This window comes from Lampetra fluviatilis, chromosome 15 (assembly GCF_964198595.1).
Source record: "Lampetra fluviatilis chromosome 15, kcLamFluv1.1, whole genome shotgun sequence".
NCBI classification, from domain to species: Eukaryota; Metazoa; Chordata; class Hyperoartia; order Petromyzontiformes; family Petromyzontidae; genus Lampetra; species Lampetra fluviatilis.
The window spans coordinates 11,407,353-11,425,369 of record NC_136289.1 but is presented as its reverse complement, the minus strand read 5'-3'; the positions used below and the strand labels follow the sequence as shown (position 1 = coordinate 11,425,369).

At 46.6% G+C, this 18,017-nt stretch overlaps 1 protein-coding gene across 1 annotated transcript in view; it reads right to left on the bottom strand.

The window, feature by feature from the left end:
- The window catches only part of FAT4 (FAT atypical cadherin 4), a 131,475-nt gene that overhangs the window by 41,107 nt on the left and 72,351 nt on the right, over window positions 1-18,017 (bottom strand). Inside the window, exons 6-11 of the mRNA XM_078863227.1 lie at window positions 16,493-16,624; window positions 14,868-15,129; window positions 11,263-11,625; window positions 4,678-5,303; window positions 3,605-3,931; window positions 2,924-3,098 (exon numbers count right to left, since the gene is read on the bottom strand). Of these exons, the coding sequence (XP_078719353.1) occupies window positions 2,924-3,098; window positions 3,605-3,931; window positions 4,678-5,303; window positions 11,263-11,625; window positions 14,868-15,129; window positions 16,493-16,624 (1,885 nt within the window). The remainder of the gene's footprint in view (window positions 1-2,923; window positions 3,099-3,604; window positions 3,932-4,677; window positions 5,304-11,262; window positions 11,626-14,867; window positions 15,130-16,492; window positions 16,625-18,017) is intronic.

Below are 18,017 nucleotides of genomic sequence, written 5' to 3'. Positions count from 1 at the left end.
TCCTGATGAGGTCAGCCAAGGGCGCCGCAGTGGCTAGATGTTAACTACCTCGCCTGGTATACAGGAGGTTGTGGGTTCCATCCCGACCCTGACGCCTGTGGTATGTTTGGAGTTTGCATGTCTTTGTCTCTCTGCTCGTGTTCGTGTGGATTTTTCCCCGGGTCCTCTGGTTTTTCCCTCCACATTTAGAATCAGGCGTTTAGAGTATTTGGCTGCTGTCAATTTCCACGTGATGATAGCCACTTCGTTGAGCTATCATTTGTCATTGCCAGGTTGCTTCTGAAAAAGAGCTACACAGCTCAGTGGGCCTTACCTGATAAAATAGTCATAAAAAGGTAACCCAGACCTGGATTCTCCCTCTCAGGCGTGCCGAGCTAGCTCGTGAGACGGTGTACGCCAGAGCACCCGGTGCTGGGAAAGAAAGGCTCGCGACGCAGACCTTCCCACTCAAGGGCCGCTGACGGAAGTCACCTAGAGACACCGATGGCCACTTGGGGAGCGAGGAAATTGAAGGGGGCCCCCGAAAGTGTTGCGAAAATTAAGAAAAACAACGTCTTTGTTTATTTATATTTGTAAATGAGAATCTGACAGGGCCAGAGAGGCCTGGAATTTTGTTGTCACTGGGGACCTTTAAAAATCCCTCGTGTCGTTCCTGTTTCTGCTCATGGGTTTCAACTGAACCGTGTGCTCAAGGAGAGCGAGGAAACCCATCAATTGCCGACAAATGTTTGTGACTTGAACACGCAGCCACAGCCGGGCGAGCCGAACCAGCCACAATTGCAGTTCGTCCGGTTCAATTCTCTTTCTAAACGTGAACGTTTTACGGGCTCTTCCAATAAACTGGCAGGCCGGCCTGACGTTTGTGTTAAATTACAGATTTCAGTCAACATTGCTCACGTGTGCCTCGTTCAAGCCTTATATCAGCGTGGGCACGAAGCTGAAAAAAAGCCCCCCGAGACCTGGCAAGATTCAGTTCACCCACAGCTCGTTTAGCCCAGCCGTACAATGGGGCTCTTTTATTCGACACCTCAGGGTGTAGGAATCCGAAATCGCCAAAGAATGCACCGACACAAACGGTGTTCACCAAACGTTCAGGCTAGCGCTCGTACTTGCTGACCCGTGCCCCTTACTGGACATCTGGTAAACAAGAGCTTCATAGCTCATCGTATTCCCAAAGGCTGAAGAGAAATTCTGATTATGCGTGATAGAAATGAAGAGAGTTTGAATTTTTCTTGATATAAAAGAGAAATGTTTACCCCGATTGAAAATGACCTTTAAAACACGGGGTGCCCGTAAAAGTAGCATACACTGTGAATGAAATTGTAATTACACGGTAATTTTAGCAAGGCCAAAACAACTATTGCACATCCACTGTTGGCTAGCCATTGAACAAAGACGGTTACCACATCGTGCTCTTAAATATGCCCTTCTGTGGCCATCCGGAATGCTCTTCCTTCCAACATTAGGAAGCCACTGGAGCTATGCACTTTCAAATCATCTAGATTGAAAACTAATTTCTTTTGCGTTTAGTTTGTTGTTCTTCCCTGCACCTCCGATTAGCACGGTTGACTAGGTGCGGTGCGAAAGAAGTTCAACACGCATACATAGTATAAAGAGTTGAGCGCGTGAGTTTCATTCCTCTAGACCTCCGCATGTTTTCCACGGTGGTTAGCACAAACTTTTTGTCCAGATTTGGGGGAGTCGCGAGTGTTCGCCAACATCTCGTGTGTGATTATTTTGAATTCTTTCTGTCACATGCTGCCGAAGATCAACAAAGCTTTTCGGTTAAAAAAAAAAAAAACTTAAGTACACAAGGAATATGTTTCCAACATTTCAATCACAGTTGAAGCTGCTGTCTAATTATAATTCTTCAATAATGGATTATACCTTCATGGACATCCTGTAATTTTCGAATGCACGCGACTCCTCGGTTTATAGTAGCTTCGCTCAGAAACAAACAATTGCGCGTTGTGCGCACGTTACGGTAGGACACCGCTAAAGGTTACAACTTCCCAATGAAACCCGTTCCCGAGCACAAACACTTTCAATCATAAATCAAATCACGAACATTCCGAAAGCTAAATTGCTCCACTCCCAGAAGAATCGGGGGCATGAGTGCAGGACCATTTTAAAGTGACTCGATGTCTATTTGCGCTAAAGCCGCGCCCGCGAGCGCTTAACGAAGGGGCGGCATGCACGAGAGACCTCCGTAGAATCGAGCGGTTTCGTGGGCGCCTAAGCGTGCGCGTCTTTGGACGCGGCCTGTAGGTTCAGAGGTCAAAGCGCAGTGAAACCAGTTCCTAGCGCCAAAAAAAAAAAACTTTCAATCGTAAATCAAATCGCAAACATTCCGAAAACGCCAAAATTACTCCACTCCACACCGAGATCTAGCCAGCTGCCTGAGATTAAACTGGGTTCTCAGATATAGCGAGTGGATGGTTTCAGCGCCCGTCATCAAATGGCCGAAAAAAAATTGGCTATGCACTTAATTTGGCTACATTCCAGCTCTGGAAAATGTTTAATATCGGTCTGACCATCAAGTGATGAACATTACTTCCACGTGCAACTCAAATAAATCTGAACTAAACTGAAGTGCTGCCTTCTATTGTGTGGAACAGAGGTCACTTAATGGGATCTCAGAGGTAGTTCTGTGGTATATGCTTCCGTGGGTCATTATCTAACACGAGTCGCACTGCTCTGCGAGAGATTCAAATGTATGCATCACGTATGTGTGTATATTGAACTTCGTTCACACCGTACATAGCCAACCATGCTGATCAGAGGTGTGGAGAGAGGAGAACAACAAACTAAACACAAAAAACGATAATCTCATGACGTGATGATGATGATGATGATGGAGCAATCGGAATAAAATTCTGTGAGCAGGGGGTGGCGGTGAAAGAAATCAAGAATCCGTTCTTACCACCGTCAGCGGCAGTGATGATGAGCATGTGCTGCGGCTGAGCCTCCCGGTCAAGGCTGCGCAGGAGGTGGACGCGCCCGTCGGGCGACACCGAGAACGCTCCGCCGTCGTTGCCCCCGGCAGCTGCGTACGTCACCTGGCCACTGGATCCCAGGTCGTCGTCCCTGGCAACCACCTGCAAAAGAAAAAAGAGAGTTGAAGCGGGTTGGAAAAAGGTCACTTGGGCACTCGCCGCACTCGAGAACCCGGTTTCGTCGCAGGATGCTGAAGCCCGGATTCGAATACAGGATCCCGGCAGTGCGAGCTCATCGCTCTGTGTTGTGAGCCACCTGAGTGACCCCTCGAATTCGAGAAGTAATTCCCAAGGATTTTGGATCCTTTTCTGACTAATAAACAATCACGTAAAAATGCCTCGCATGGCAACTGGCGAAATAAAAATCATCGCAGAGAGATGGCGACGACTTTCATCCAGCAGTGGATCGATCATGGCTGATGATGATTACGATGACGAACGTACATTGAACTTCTTTTGCACCGTATGTAGCCAACCGTGCTAATCTAAGGTGCGGGGGAAAGGACAACAAACTAAACACGCACAAAAAACTATAATAACAATGATAATAAAGCAAAAAAACAAATCTCTCAAGCTTGTCACGTGGCGAACTTTGCACGCGCCCTCACCTGCAGGATGAGCACCGGCGGTCCCTGCGTGTTCTCGCGCGCGTGCACCGTGTACGGCGACAACTGGAAGGCGGGCGAGCAGTCGTTGACGTCGCTGAGCGTCACGCGGACGGAGGCCGTGTCGGAGCGCGCCGGGCCGCCCCCGTCCCGGGCGCGAACCGCCAGCTCGTAGGAAGCGGTGCGCTCACGGTCGAGCGGCCGCGCGACCGCCAGGGTGCCCAGCACGGGGTCGAGGCGGAAGTCGCCTGTGGGGTCGCCCGACGCGATGTCGTACCGCAGCTCGCCGTTGGCCCCCTCGTCCGGGTCCCACGCCGACACCCGCAGGACCTGAGGAGAGGCCGGCGGCAACGGCAAAAGGTCAGATTCACGGCGGGGGGGGGTTTAAATGCGAGGCCCGTTAAACTGGTCCACGCTGAAATGAGCGCCACGCGGAGTTTTTTGTGTGGTTCCAAAACGGCTTTGGCCATGGACGCACGACGTTGTTCAGATTGTCATTGCTAGTTCACTGAGTACACCATTTGGCGTTTCCGTGAAATACATTTTGTAAACATTCGTCGACTAAAAAAATATATAAATGTATTTTTGTCACAGAGACAGTGTGACAATACTCATTTTATTCACTAACTCCCGGCAATACAGATAAGCCAATGCAGAACCAACTAATGAGAATGCATGCGTTTAGACTATTCAGATTATCTGCTGCTATAAATGTCCAAATGATAAGCCACTTTGTTGAGCTATCATTTGTGGCCAGGTCGCTTTTGAAAATACCTCAGTGGGCTTTGTCTGGTAGGATGGGGATGGTTTAGTTTGCGTTTGTTTGTGTTTGGGTGATTTGTTTACCTTTCTTGTACTTTGCACTCCTATCGTGTTTTTTGCGTTGTTTGTTGTGGCAACGTTATTACCCGCCCCGACTGGACATGTGTGAAAAAGAGCTTTTCAGCTCATTGGATTCCTCCTCCAGTATAAAGCTTCTGACTCTGACTCAGCAAACCCGATGACCTGGTATCCTTTTCACCAAACACCTCTCACATTGGCGCACGCCGCTTCCGACGGCGCGCTCGCCCGCTCACCTCCGTGCCGGGCGGCTCGTCCTCCGCGATGCCCGCCTCGTACTCGCGTCTCGGGAAGCGCGGCGCGTTGTCGTTGGCGTCGCCCACGGTCACCGTGAGCGTCGCCGTGCTCGTCAGCGGCGGCCGGCCCTTGTCGACGGCGAGCACCGTCAGCGCGTACGACTGCCGCGCCTCTCGGTCCAGCTCGCGGACGAGCCGCAGCTCGCCCGTCACCGTGTTCAGCGCGAAAGGGCCCGGCCCCGCGCCCGCCCCCCCGCCGCCCTCCTCTCCGTCGGTCGCCAGGGCGTACTCCACGTAGCTATTGCGGCCGCTGTCCGGGTCGACGGCCTGCACCGTGGCGACGACGGCGCCCACGGGGCTGTCCTCGGGCGCGAGAGCCGAGCGGGGCGACGTGAAGGCGGGCGCGTTGTCGTTGACGTCGGTGAGGATGAGCGAGACGCGGACCGTGGAGGAGAGGCGGGCGGGCGGGTGGCGCGCCCTGTCGCCGACTTGCACCACCAGGTTGTAGAAGGACTGGCGCTCCCGGTCGAGCGCGCGGGCGACGCTCAGCTGCCCGTCGTTGCCCACGGCGAAGTGTCCCTCGGGGTCGCCGGATGAGATGGAGAACTCCAACTCGGCGTTGACGCCTGGGGGAGAAGCGGCGAAGGGGACCGCTCGTCGTCAGGCGCGACACAGAACCGACCCATTGCCGAACATTTGTGCCAAAAATAAAATCCATCAATACAAATATTCAAATTCCTATTAACTTTCAAATTCCGAATGAGAGAAAACAACGTTTCTAATGAGATAACACAGATCCCTGTTACAATGTTTTATAACTCTCAAAGCTGTATATTTTCTTTGCGTTTTTTTTCCTTGTGAGCAAAGTAAATAATTGCACGGAGCTACAGCCACAGAGCAATGCTGATGTGTGCACAATGGAGTCTGGATGCAAGGCGGGGACCCGCAAGGCCAAGTCTGAGGTCGAGATCAAGGGTCACAAGGCTAAGCTGAGGTCAAGGCCACTGTCAAGGGCAGTCAAGGCTAGATTCTCTATGCTGAGGTCAGTGTCAAGACTAGGGCCACTTAAGTAAAGTCCTCAGACCAAGGCCACACCCTTGAGACCAAGGCCAAGGATGAGACCCGAGACATCGCTCTCAGACTGACGTCAAGGCCAGAAGAACTCATCTCGAGGACTCGAGACTGGCCTAATGTCCGTTTGAAAGCGCCGTGTATGGATGTGTACGACACTTTGCGGATAGGAAAAGGTGAAAATTCAGTCGTTCGAATGCATGTGCAACATAATATGCGTGGAGAGGTTTTAATGGGTTGGTTCTGCCCCTTGTATAACATAATTACAGTCCGAACATTTTACAACAAACCGCATGTGATCCCGAGCAAGCTTTTAAATTCCATATCGAGTTTCTCCGTAAACTGCCACAACCCTCCAGCTATGCATAACCTCACGGAAGACAAGCAACTGGATGCTCAGCCGAGCCTTCAGTAACGACCAAATACATCAGTGGTGATTTATCATAGGCCTCGTTTTCCAGCGTTAGGGTTAACACGTTACTGGGAAGTGAAATATGGCCTGAGATGGGGGGGGGGGGGTGTGCAGGGGTTGGGGGCATTAAAGTGCAGAGGCGAGGACTTTTGTACTCTTCCACATTTGCAGTCCTGAAAAGCACTCGCAATGCGAGACCTCGCACCTCCGACACGATCGTGCTTCAGTGCATTCCCTGAACTGATGTGCAATTCGTAACAGTGCCAGGAGCCTTGTACATCAGCCGGGCTAAGGCGGATGAATGACTGGGTGCAACGTGATGGAAAGACAAAGAGTTTGCAGCAACAAAAAACGAAACAAGCTGATTTGCCATCCTTTTAACGCAATCGATGATTGACAATAATAATTTTAGAAACGTTATCATGAGAACTAAAAATTGCACAAATGGGTGGGGTTTTTATGCATAGGATTATGGTTATGGATAAAGAAAGGATTTGGCTTATAATGTCCGTTTAAATGTGTTACTACCTTCCATTGTGTCATGTCTAAAGCATAGTAGTTTAGAGTGAGTCTTTATTTTTATTATTCCATTCTCAAGACTTTACTATGCACCCTTATATACATTCCAATCTGCTTTATTTTTTATTTTACAAAATTAAATAACCCTGCTAAATTTTTTACGGCAACACCACTCTCAGGTTTATTCATTCACGAGGTCTCAGCCCAATCATCCACTTCCACGGAACGTTAAAAGCAACATTCTACGGTAAATAAACAGCTTGAATTGGAAAGCAGCTGCATGCAATTTTTGTTTAAATGTCCGAACCTCTTCAGAAAAAAAAAATACACATTTTGCTCTGCCGGCACAATCTGGCTGATGCGATTCCTCAAATGCCATGTAAACCTATTTTTCTGTTCTTTTTCTGGACAGGATGTGGTCTCGCTTGAGCGGTGTGAATAATTGTTCGCAGAATACTTCTCTCGGACCTGTACAACAATTTGTTCTTCCCCCCCCCCCTTCTTCCCTCCTCAGCTCAAACCAATTTCTGCCTGGTGTCAACAAAGTGGACTATCGTTGTAAATGCCGTGGGGGCTGCTCTCTAACGCGCTGGTGGTGCTGAAGCACTAACTAATTGGCACGTTCTGTTCACGTCACAAACCTTGGCTGTGTGGGGAGCAGGTGGGTGTACGACAAATTTAATTTACGCGATCTAACCCAAAAAACTTTATAATGAATAGTGCATTTTCTTCTTTAGCAGAAGGCATCAATTACCTTCTTCTGCTAACTGATATTTAAAAAAAATAACTCTTTGCTTTTATAATGTGTACGCATTTGCAGAAAGGCCAAAGTGTGCATATATACATTAATATTTTTTATTCAAAGAATGTCTCGGGTTACCTTTATAACAGAAGAAAATGTGTACTCATGTAATTAAATATTGATTTAATTTATACAGAATCCACACAATCTTTGGTGACATATAGGTGGATATTAATAGACATAACATTGGCTCTTTGCTTTTATTGGGTGGAATTGTGAACAAGAGCCACATCAGACGTGAGCACGTCCAATTGGCATTATCGTTGGTTCACTGCAGCTCAAAGACTCAGTCCCTAAAGGCGTGTGGTAAAGTTAGGAGATGTTCATGAGCGCGGCATTTGAAGGCCTGAAGGCCAGAATCGGTGATTTCACCGACAATGTGTTCAGGGAAGCAGCTCCATATCCGGACAGCCGAGTGAAGGGAGCTTGTATCCAGGGAGCAGCGTTCTGACAACTATGTATTCAAACTAAGTTCACAGAGTGATAATACAATCGCACATACATTATTTATCTCATGTAATATTGATTCTATGCAGCATATGTACAGAATGGACATAATATAATACAATCCCTACGTGGCTATTTTTATTCCAAATTTAGCCAAATATTTTAATTGACGTAAAATCATGAATAAAAAAAACGGGGTGGAGCGGTGGCACAGTTGTTAGCACAGACACTGTGAACCCAGACATCTCAGCTTGAATCCCAGCCATGGTTAACATCAGTCGCAAGTGATATCTGAACCGATCCTGGCCCCCTATTCACCAACCTCATGTTGGCCAACAGGTAGTGCACGGCCAAAAAATCCCATGAGCGACATTGCGTGGGGAGGCCTTCATCCAGCAGTGGATGGAGAAAGTGTTGTATATTTCTATGTAAACAAGATATGCTTTGGTGGGAACAAAGTTGCTACCAATTGCGGCATACATTTGATTCATTATTCACACTTGTTCATTGACCTCATTGCCATAGCAAGTTCATAATTGTAAATACTTACTGCAAGTCTACTTTTAGGTACCACAAATTATGAGATGGAGCGTACAAATTATTGTAAAAAATATATTTAAAATGTTGCACGAAACCTAACATTGAATACACTTCATAATAGGTTTTTTTGGGTTAGATCGCATAAATAAAATGTGTCATTAAACCCGCCACCACGACACATAACAAAAGATGTATATCTACGCGATCTAACCCCCCAAAAAAACTCTGCTATGGTTAATATTGGTCGCAAAAGCCTAGGTGTTAAACTGATTAAATACGCTTAATACCGACCTTATATGCTGATCTGTCAATGAGTTATGGAATAAGGGCCAACGTACCGAGAACATAAATTTCCATAATAAACGCGGGCCTGTGAGGGCATTCAATGTACTATTATTGGAATATTTTAACTGCTCCTGAAAGTAGGCGGACCGCCAAAACAAGGCCTTTGACAGCTTGACGTACGGGCCACATTAGAGCGAATGGGACACCGTGGATAACGCGCTGACCCCCTGCCGCACGGGGAGTGGCAGGAGAGCTTGGGTCGAGGGGCTCACCCGGCCCTTTCTTCACTGAGGGTCAATCAAGCCCAAGTGACTCAGTTACGTGGACATCATTATCATCAGCCACGCATCTATCCACTGCTGGAAGATGGCCTCCCCAACGCCCTGGCTATTTCACACGTTCTTTCGATGCAATGGGTCAGTGGAGCTGCTGCACGTGTGCTGATTTATGACTAAATTTCCGCAGTCGATGTCCTCTCGGATGTGTTCCCTCATTATGAAATAGCAAAACGAATCGTATAATTGAGCATTTTTTTTGTTTGGCAACACGCTGCTGAAAAGTGTAACGTGGCACAAATGCTGCTGTGTAGACATACTGTATGTGAACAGTCTGTATTCATAGAACACTCTTAATATTTCCCCCAATGTTTCAAATCACCAGAAGACAGTTTCAAGAATCGCCTAAAATAACCTCCTTAACCTACTAGACTTATTGGCAACATTTTTGAATCGTACATCAAAAAAAAATCACTGATTTATGAACTGCGGAAACAGTCATACTTTAAGCGCTAACATGAAAAAATATATAAATGAAAATAAAATACTCCGATACAAGGTAGCAATCTATCTTGAAATGAGTGGGTTCCACGGCATTCCAAATAATTTGTCTTGCGCTCGCTCTCCCTCTCGCGCTCTCTCCTTGTGTCCAGGAGACTAATATCGCTGAACAATGAGGCCGGAGTCCTTTGGGGTGGTGGGGTGGGGGTGGGGGGCTCTGGAGTCATGATAAGACAATTTGTCACGGAATAAAAAAAAAGAGCGGAAGGAAAAACCAAAACTTCACGTGCGCAGCTCCAACGGCGCGCATCCACGAGTACCGAGACCGCCGCCCGTGCTGAAGCCCTTCTCCGTCAGGTGACTTATCGCCAAACCGGTGGCTGCCTGCCAGAGGGTAATGGCACACCTCCCACCCGCCTCCGGCTTATAGCACAGACAAAGTTGCGCTAAGCTCGGTGAGAGCGCGCTCTCTATCCATACATGGTAAAATAAGATAAACGATTCGATGGTCCCGAAATGAACACTGCACGTGGGGAAAGGTCGTGTGTTTCACTTTTAGCGTTCCCGTATATTTTTTTTTTCAGCTCCAACTTTGCAACAACAAAAGCCTCAATTCGTAATACGAGAGACTTTATGCTACAGTGAGGGTACAGTATTTCATTTTTCAGGTTTCTTGGAGGTGCTTTTTTTTCCTTTTGCTGCAAAGCTGTAGCCATTAAAGAGATTGGAACAATCGTGTTACTTTCATTGCCCTTTAATACCTTCGACCTCCAATGCCAACTGTTATACGTCACGCTACAAGGAACCTGCCAAGAATTCTGGCTTAAAATCCACCAGATCCCGAACCCAAACAACCAGATATCATCCCTTTGAAGTTTTTATTGCAAGGGGTAATGACGGTAATGATGAAGCCGGTGAATATTATTTCTATTATAAAATTCCACTTGCAATTAAAACAATTACAAGCGCCTGACAAATGCCCACTGGCGTGACATTCGGAGCCACATCCACTCACCATTGCTGCAACTATTTTATGTAAAAAAATCCGAATGGCCACAGGGGGCATGTGACATTTGGCGCTATTCACACTCGACGGTGTCGCTCCACTCAGGTAAAAACAAGGGCTCACAAGCGGCCACGTTGTTAAAAGCAATCGTTAGCAATGTCTCACCGTTTTTTTTTTTTCACGGTTGCTGAGTACAGGTCCAAAGGCCCAAAACGCTTCGTAGGCAACACACAGCGAAGGATTAATAGATAAGTGTTAACATGTTTCTTGAATTTATTGAGAGTTATGAGAACTTGGTATGTCAGAAGATGCACTTCAAAAGGCTGTTAGGAGTAAGTCGAAGAGACGGGTAAAGGAAAGAAGACATACGTGAAAGAAGAGGGGTAACAGACACTGTCTTTAAAGCAAAAACATTCAAGTGGAAATGGGCAGCACCTGTCATGAGAACTACTGATGGGAGACAAAGGACAGACTCAACTACAGAGTGGACACTGAGAGATGGCAAAAGAAGCAGAGGAGCGGAGTTTAGAGGTCACCACTGCACAGGAGCAGCTGGGAAAAGGAATGGAAGAGAGTTGAGGATGCCCTCGTCCAGCAGTACGAAGTTAAAGGCCGACAACAAACAACATCTGAACTTGCGAAAATCTTCCTGGCATCAAAAATAAAACAACAATTCCAGCTGACCACCACCGGGACGCACGGCAAGGCTCTCCCCCGCTCGCTCTACCTTCATCGTCGTCCGTGGCGCTGATGCGCAGTAAGCTCGTGCCGGGCGACGCATCCTCCGGCACCTCGGCCGCGAGCGAGTCGCTCTGCACGGAGGGCGCGTTGTCGTTGGCGTCCAGGACGTTGACGTAGAGGCGCGCCGTCGCCACGAGGCCGCCGCCGTCCGTGGCTCGGGCGCGCAGCACGTAGCATGCGCGGCTCTCGCGGTCCAGCGGCCGGGTCACGTTGAGCGCGCCCGTCACGGGGTGCAGGCCGAAGGCCCCGTCGGCCCAGTCGCTGTCCTCCGAGGACGCCAGTGCGTAGGTCACCTCGCCGAAGGGGCCCGAGTCGGCGTCGCCGGCGAGGACGGCGCCGATCACCGCGCCTGCGCCGGGCAGCACGGGGCGCCCGACAGATGAACGACACAAATCCACTGTTGGTGTTTTGTGCGTGGTGGTGTAATAGTGCCCGCCAATAGATGTTCACTAATTCAACACTTATTCACATATCTGGCTATACCACAGTCCACAACGAGTGGGGGCGCCGTGGTGGCGAGATGTTAACTTCCTCGTCTGGTTTACAGGAGGTTGTGGGTTCGATCCTGATGCCTGCTGTATATTTGGAGTTTGCGTGTCTCTCTCCTCGCGGTCGTGCGGATTTTTCTCCGGGTCCTCCGGTTTTTCCCTCCACATTTAGAAATACATTTCCACATGATAAGCCACTTCGTTGGGCTATCATTTGTGGCCAGGTCTCTTCTAAAAAAGAGCTCTATAGCTCAGTAGGCCTTATTTAGTAAACAAAAAAAAATAGTTTCATGCTTGTTTAGTTTATATGCTACGTTGTTGTGTAATAGCACCTGGGACTTTTTCCTAGAGCCGTCAATTGACCCCGCTCGATCGGTGCCAGTGACGTAACAATCTGCCTTGCTGTGCACCTCATATTTGATTTGTTTTTGTTGCTTCCCCTTCCCTGTTACTTTGTCCCCTGGTCACTACCCTACTCACCCTCTATGCGTTTCGTGTTGATTAAATAAATACGTTTAAAAAAGAAAAGAAAGTAGCAACCCGCAGACTGCTGGGTGAAAATTTGGCAGCCAAAAATCTCCCGACGGTGGAGATTTCTCCCCGCTGAGATGCAACCGCGTGGAAAACCGCATCCATGAAGACACCCCTATAGTTATTCACAACCTCACACCCGCCGAGCACTGCGAACCTAGTCGTTGTGATAATAATCAAACAAGACTTGATGTTGATTTAAATCATGGGTGGTATATGGTATGCACGAATGGTGGAAGCCACATTTCTGTCAGCGTTATTTACGTTCGGGTCATCGTGCAATAAGCTACGTGAGCTATTCAGGGTTCGGAAGGCTGATGGATAGGGAAGGCACAAGGAAGAATATTACAATTGAGAATCTGCACATTTTGCTCCTCCGCAAGGCCAAGCAACAGCGTGAGTTCTAATCTGCACCAGCCGTTCAAGCCGACTGATAGAAGACTGCCACCAAGCAGCATGATGGACATGGCCTTAACTATAATCGTCAGCTAATCATGGAGGAATATCATCACAGTGAAGTAAGATTGAATGCATTCATTACCAGGCTTTGGTTTGTGTTCTGCAAATAGCGTAATTTTTTTTTAAAGCCAAGATGGGTTTGTTTTTTTACTTACACTCAAATGGAAAACAGCCCGTTTGAGACATGGGTTGCATATTTGGGAGCTGGACGCTTGCCACTTGCTGATGATATTCACATGGTGCCCGTACTTTTTTTCTCTGAGCAGGAATAACATCAACCTCAATTTGGACCATCTCCAGCAAAGAGGGCTCCGTCAACAGGGTTTAGGGTCAACCGTTGGTGACAAATATTGCATCATGTTAATTGCGTTGTGCTGACAATAAACAAATCTGACAAAAGAAGTAAATAAAGTTAATAGCAAGTATATCGAGGATTCTATCACTCTGCTTCAACACTTCTCCTCATGTACACTTTTAAAACGTCATTACAGTTTGTATTAAACCATGGCCAATGCGTGTCCATGGCATTCAAAAGGCAATCTGTGCAATGCATATACTTGATCTCAAAATACATGCGTTTGACAGCATTCCATAAATGCTCTGGAAACATAATGAAAGCTACAAAAAGCCTCACATTAGCTTAATGACCTTTTTGAACATCTTAACTGACATTATTTCCTCATAAGTGGCTTTGAGGTTTGTGGTGAATGGATCTTTAATATAGGTCTGTGCTTAGAGTAGCAAACATTAAAGAACAGAGAGGACACAAACAAGATGAGGAGTTATGGAACACGGACTTGAACCGTGGATTGCAGTTTTGATGTTTGATTGCATAGGATTAATCTGAAACAGGTGGATTAAAATGCCTAACAGGTTAGAGGATAAGCTAAAATAAATAACGTTATGGAAATACTAACTTACCAGAAAGAAATAAAGAAACAACGCCTATAGATATATATGAAGTAGAAATAAAAAAAATAATGTTAAAAACAGCCACGTTTCTGAGAAAAGTTCCCCAGGTGGCTCAGAGGTCAGGAAATTGAGCCGGCCCCACCAAGACCGTGAGTCTGAATTCACTCAGCCACCCATGCTCACACTAGATTTCCAAAGCATAGTGAGTTGATGGTATCAGCTGGGTCACCAACGGCCACACAAAAAAAGCAATTGCTTTAAAATTGTTTTTTTTTACTTTATTTTGACAGCGAACATTTTTCCATAGCAGGGCATGTGAGAAAATGTGCCCTTAGGTACACTTACCCATTTCTAAGATCAATTTAATGTCACTTGAACTGATCTCAGTTGTATCTTTCTAAGGGATCTTCTCTACCATAATGTTGTCCTTCCCCTACTCCTCTGATTAGCATGGTTGGCTACGTACGGTGCAAAATAAGTTCAGCATACGTAGACACATACAAGCGATGCACTACTCTGCAATAGTTCTGACAAGAACACGCAAGGCTCAGATTTTCCTTGGTACTTCCCCAGCTACTCACCGACAGCGGGAGTTTATGCAGAATGGGGGCCTTCAGCCATTCCACACATCGAATCGTGCCAAAAACTGGTTGATGAATTATGCTCAATAATTGTTGTTGAATGTCTGCATAACTCTAGAGTTAAGAAAACGTGCAGAATCAAAACTCTACATCAATCAGGCCCTTTGTCTCATCGCATGATTGATCCCTGGTAATAGAACTGGAAGAAAAACATTTTGGGGGAAAAAGTTAAATTATAAAACCGATCACATTTGCAGGTTTCTGCATACGTATTAATGCATGTATGTTGACCTTCTTTCGCACCGTACATAGCCAACCATGATAATCGGAATTGCGGGAAAGGACAACAAACTAAACACAAAAAATACTTTTCAATAAAGACTTAAAAGTGCATAGCTCCAGTGGCTTCCTAATGTCGGAAGAGCATTCCAGACGGCCGCAGAAGAGCATCTGAAAGCGCGCGATCCAGTAACTGTCTTTGTTCGATGGTTAGCCAAAAAACCGCAGCGAGGATTACCGAAGTTTGTGTGACGGTGCAAGGATCGACGGCCACGTAGGTCGTATTTATGTCAGGAGACGCACGTGCGGCCGTTGCAGTGGGAGTGGGACGCAATGATTACCTGGGGCTGCATCCTCGGCCACGTCGAAGGAGTACGCGTGGCGGGAGAAGCGTGGGCTGTTGTCGTTGGCGTCGCGAACGGCGACTGAGAGCCGCGCGTCTGTGGCGTGAGTGCCGTCGCTGGCGCGCACCATCAGCACGTAGGAGGCCCTCTCCTCGCGGTCCAGCCGACGGGATGCCCGCAGGACGCCCGACGCGGCGTCCACCACGAACGCGCCCTCCGACCCGCTCAAAACGCTGTAGGTCACTAGCGCATTCTGGCCCTGCCGGTGCGGGATGACCCACAGAAACAGGTTGCATTTGTAACGCCACCGGTAATGTTGCGAGTGTCAACAAATAAACAGAATTGGGCCATTGGCATGCAGTTCATCGCAAAGAAAAATTAATTTTCGGGCAATGTCCCTTCTTCATCGTACAGAGATGTATAGATGGGCCAGGGAAATCGAGCGAGTTTTAGTTTGAAACTGCACTATACACTATGGGGACTGTTTCCCAAAAACATCACTCGTTATATATTGCTTCTTTCCCTTTGTGGGAGTGTTACAGACCAATTTGTTCAGTTTTTGTCATTATGTTTGTGTAACACTGCCAACGCAATATCACGCATTTTTCTTTTACCAGGAAAAGAGCCAGGAGGCTGTTGATCAGGGCCCAGACTGCTTGTGCTCATTTTTAGGGCATCACATGTTCTTCTACAGCAATACACATTAATCCTCAGTGGGGGAGAAAGGTAACACAATGCTACCACATGGCGGCACAAGCTGTGGGTGTTATCAATAAAAAAATATATATTTAATTCTCCTGACATTGTGAATAAGACACTTTTAAGTTTAGTATACATTTGGAAAAAACAAGGTATAGCGTGCCAAAAATGCTTCCTCACAGTGTCCAAATTCCAGCGGAGGAAACATTTTGGCAGTTGCATGCACCTGGTCAATATTGGCAATATCAACAATGATCGGCTTCGGTTTAAGCGACTGCATTATAGCTGCACCTGAGAAAACGGGTTCCCGTGAGATTGTCTTTTCCGAGACCAAGGTGCTCTGCAAACCTCCTGGCTACCATCAAAGGTTTGTACACGAAGCCATCCAGATATACAAACACAGACATAACTTCAACCGTGATGATGGGTACAAACTGAGTAATCATTGGAAAGATGTTATTAACCATGTAAAAAAGTTTTAACTACACATATTTGTACCATCTTATTTGACAGGTACTTTTCTACTTTACCGAGTGTTGACATCCCCAGCGTTTAACAGCACTGCTTTTTTGTATTTGGATTTTCAGCCAACACCTGCTTAGGTCGAGGTACACCGATTGTTCTCTAGCAGCCCCGCCCACCCCATCCACGTTCCAATCCCTGGCTACCACATTCAGATAAGCCCCTCCCCCCCTTAAATTGTATTTAAGAGCTTGACTCTTGGAATTTTGCCTCACTTGAGACAGCAAACCTAGCTGTGACGGTCCCACCTGATGACGGAGACTTGTGTTGCCTCCGAAACGTCGTGGTTTATTATTTTATTTATATTATTTTTCAATTATATTATTTATTATTTATTTTTTACCTATGTGACTTTACCGAAAAACATAAGAGTAGGAACGTGTTTTGTTGGTTGGGCCCACCTGGTCGGCGTCAGTGGCGCTCAGGGTGAAGATGACCTCCCCTTCTCCGGTGTTCTCCTCCACTTCCAGCTCCATCTCCGGCACGGCAAATACCGGCGGGTTGTCATTGACGTCCTCCACTGATATTTCCACCTGGCGATGGAAGCGCGCGTCGCAAGGGCACGTAAACAAACGGCCCACACTCTTCTCCCTCGTGATGTGCGTCGCCGAAGCACCGGGCTGCTTCCGACACCAGTGTGCGCGCGTGTGTGAGATATGCTTCTTTTATCAATTTGAGTTTCCTTTGAGAAACAAATCCACTGGCCCCACTTGCACACGGGCGATAGCAAGACCGCCCGCCCCCCGCCTAAAGTGTGCGGTTTGCAGAGCTGTCCCTGTCGGCGATGTGGGGAGATTGCTTTACACTTCAAACATGCGTGACAAAATAAATGTTTTTTTTTTACAAAAATTACCCACTCTCTATTGATTATAATCTCGCTTAAAAAATTTGCCACAAATGGGTAAATGCCTGCCTAATTTGAAAGGGAGTCTCAGAATAACAAAGCTGATTGAAATAACGAAGCTAAAATAAGTAACACCTTCCAGTCACCGGGGCAGAATGTTTGATGTTCTTCATAGAATATATTCAGCTGTACATCTTGCAATCATTCCATTCGTGGGTTTTCCCTGATGAGATAAACTTAAAATAATTTGGTTTCACAAAATGGAGGGATAAAAAGCTTCCAAAATCAACATTCTTACCAATTCTGTCGCCTAAATTTTCTCCAGATTCAAGTCTGACTATTCACTTCAGAGGTCAGTCACACACTCACTCACATACTGCCATCAGATTGAAATTTTAAAGAAACTTTAAACTTTGAAAGAGGTAGCCAATGAATAAGAATCTTACCTACATGTTAACGGTTTGTAAAGTGAGGTATATATTTTCCCAATATTTTAAATAAAACAAACTTTGCAGAATTCCAGGCGGTGAGTGGAGCTGCCTTTAGTGCATATTTTCTTTTCAAATGGCTTGAAAGAAACCGTTAACATAGAGTGCTCCCCTCTCATGTGTTTACATTTAAAATAAAACAGCAAAAAATTCAAAATGAAACATTCGGTATCAGCCAAAGTCATGGGCATACCAACACATTTTTACTGTACTTTCTATTTATATACCACAGAACTGTATCTTTAAACATTGCACTTGGTATGTTGAGCAGTATCTTATTGTAAGCAGTTTTTTTCCCAAGAATGAGTGGTCTCATACAGATTAAGGCACTCAAGTGCAAGTGCATGGAGTGTCAATGCAGCACGTTCGCTTGAAGTCAGTGTGAGTGGTTGGGCTACTGAGATGAAATTTCGATTTAAAGCTTTCGTGACTGCGGAGATTCATCTTCTTGGTTCTTTCGGGAAAGTCACGTAGAAGGGAAATAATAAAATAATAAAAATGAAACATAATAAAATACAATTCTCACGACGTTTCGGCCACAATGCAAGCAGCCGTCCTCAGGTGAAGAACAGGTCTGTCGGAAAGACAGCTGTC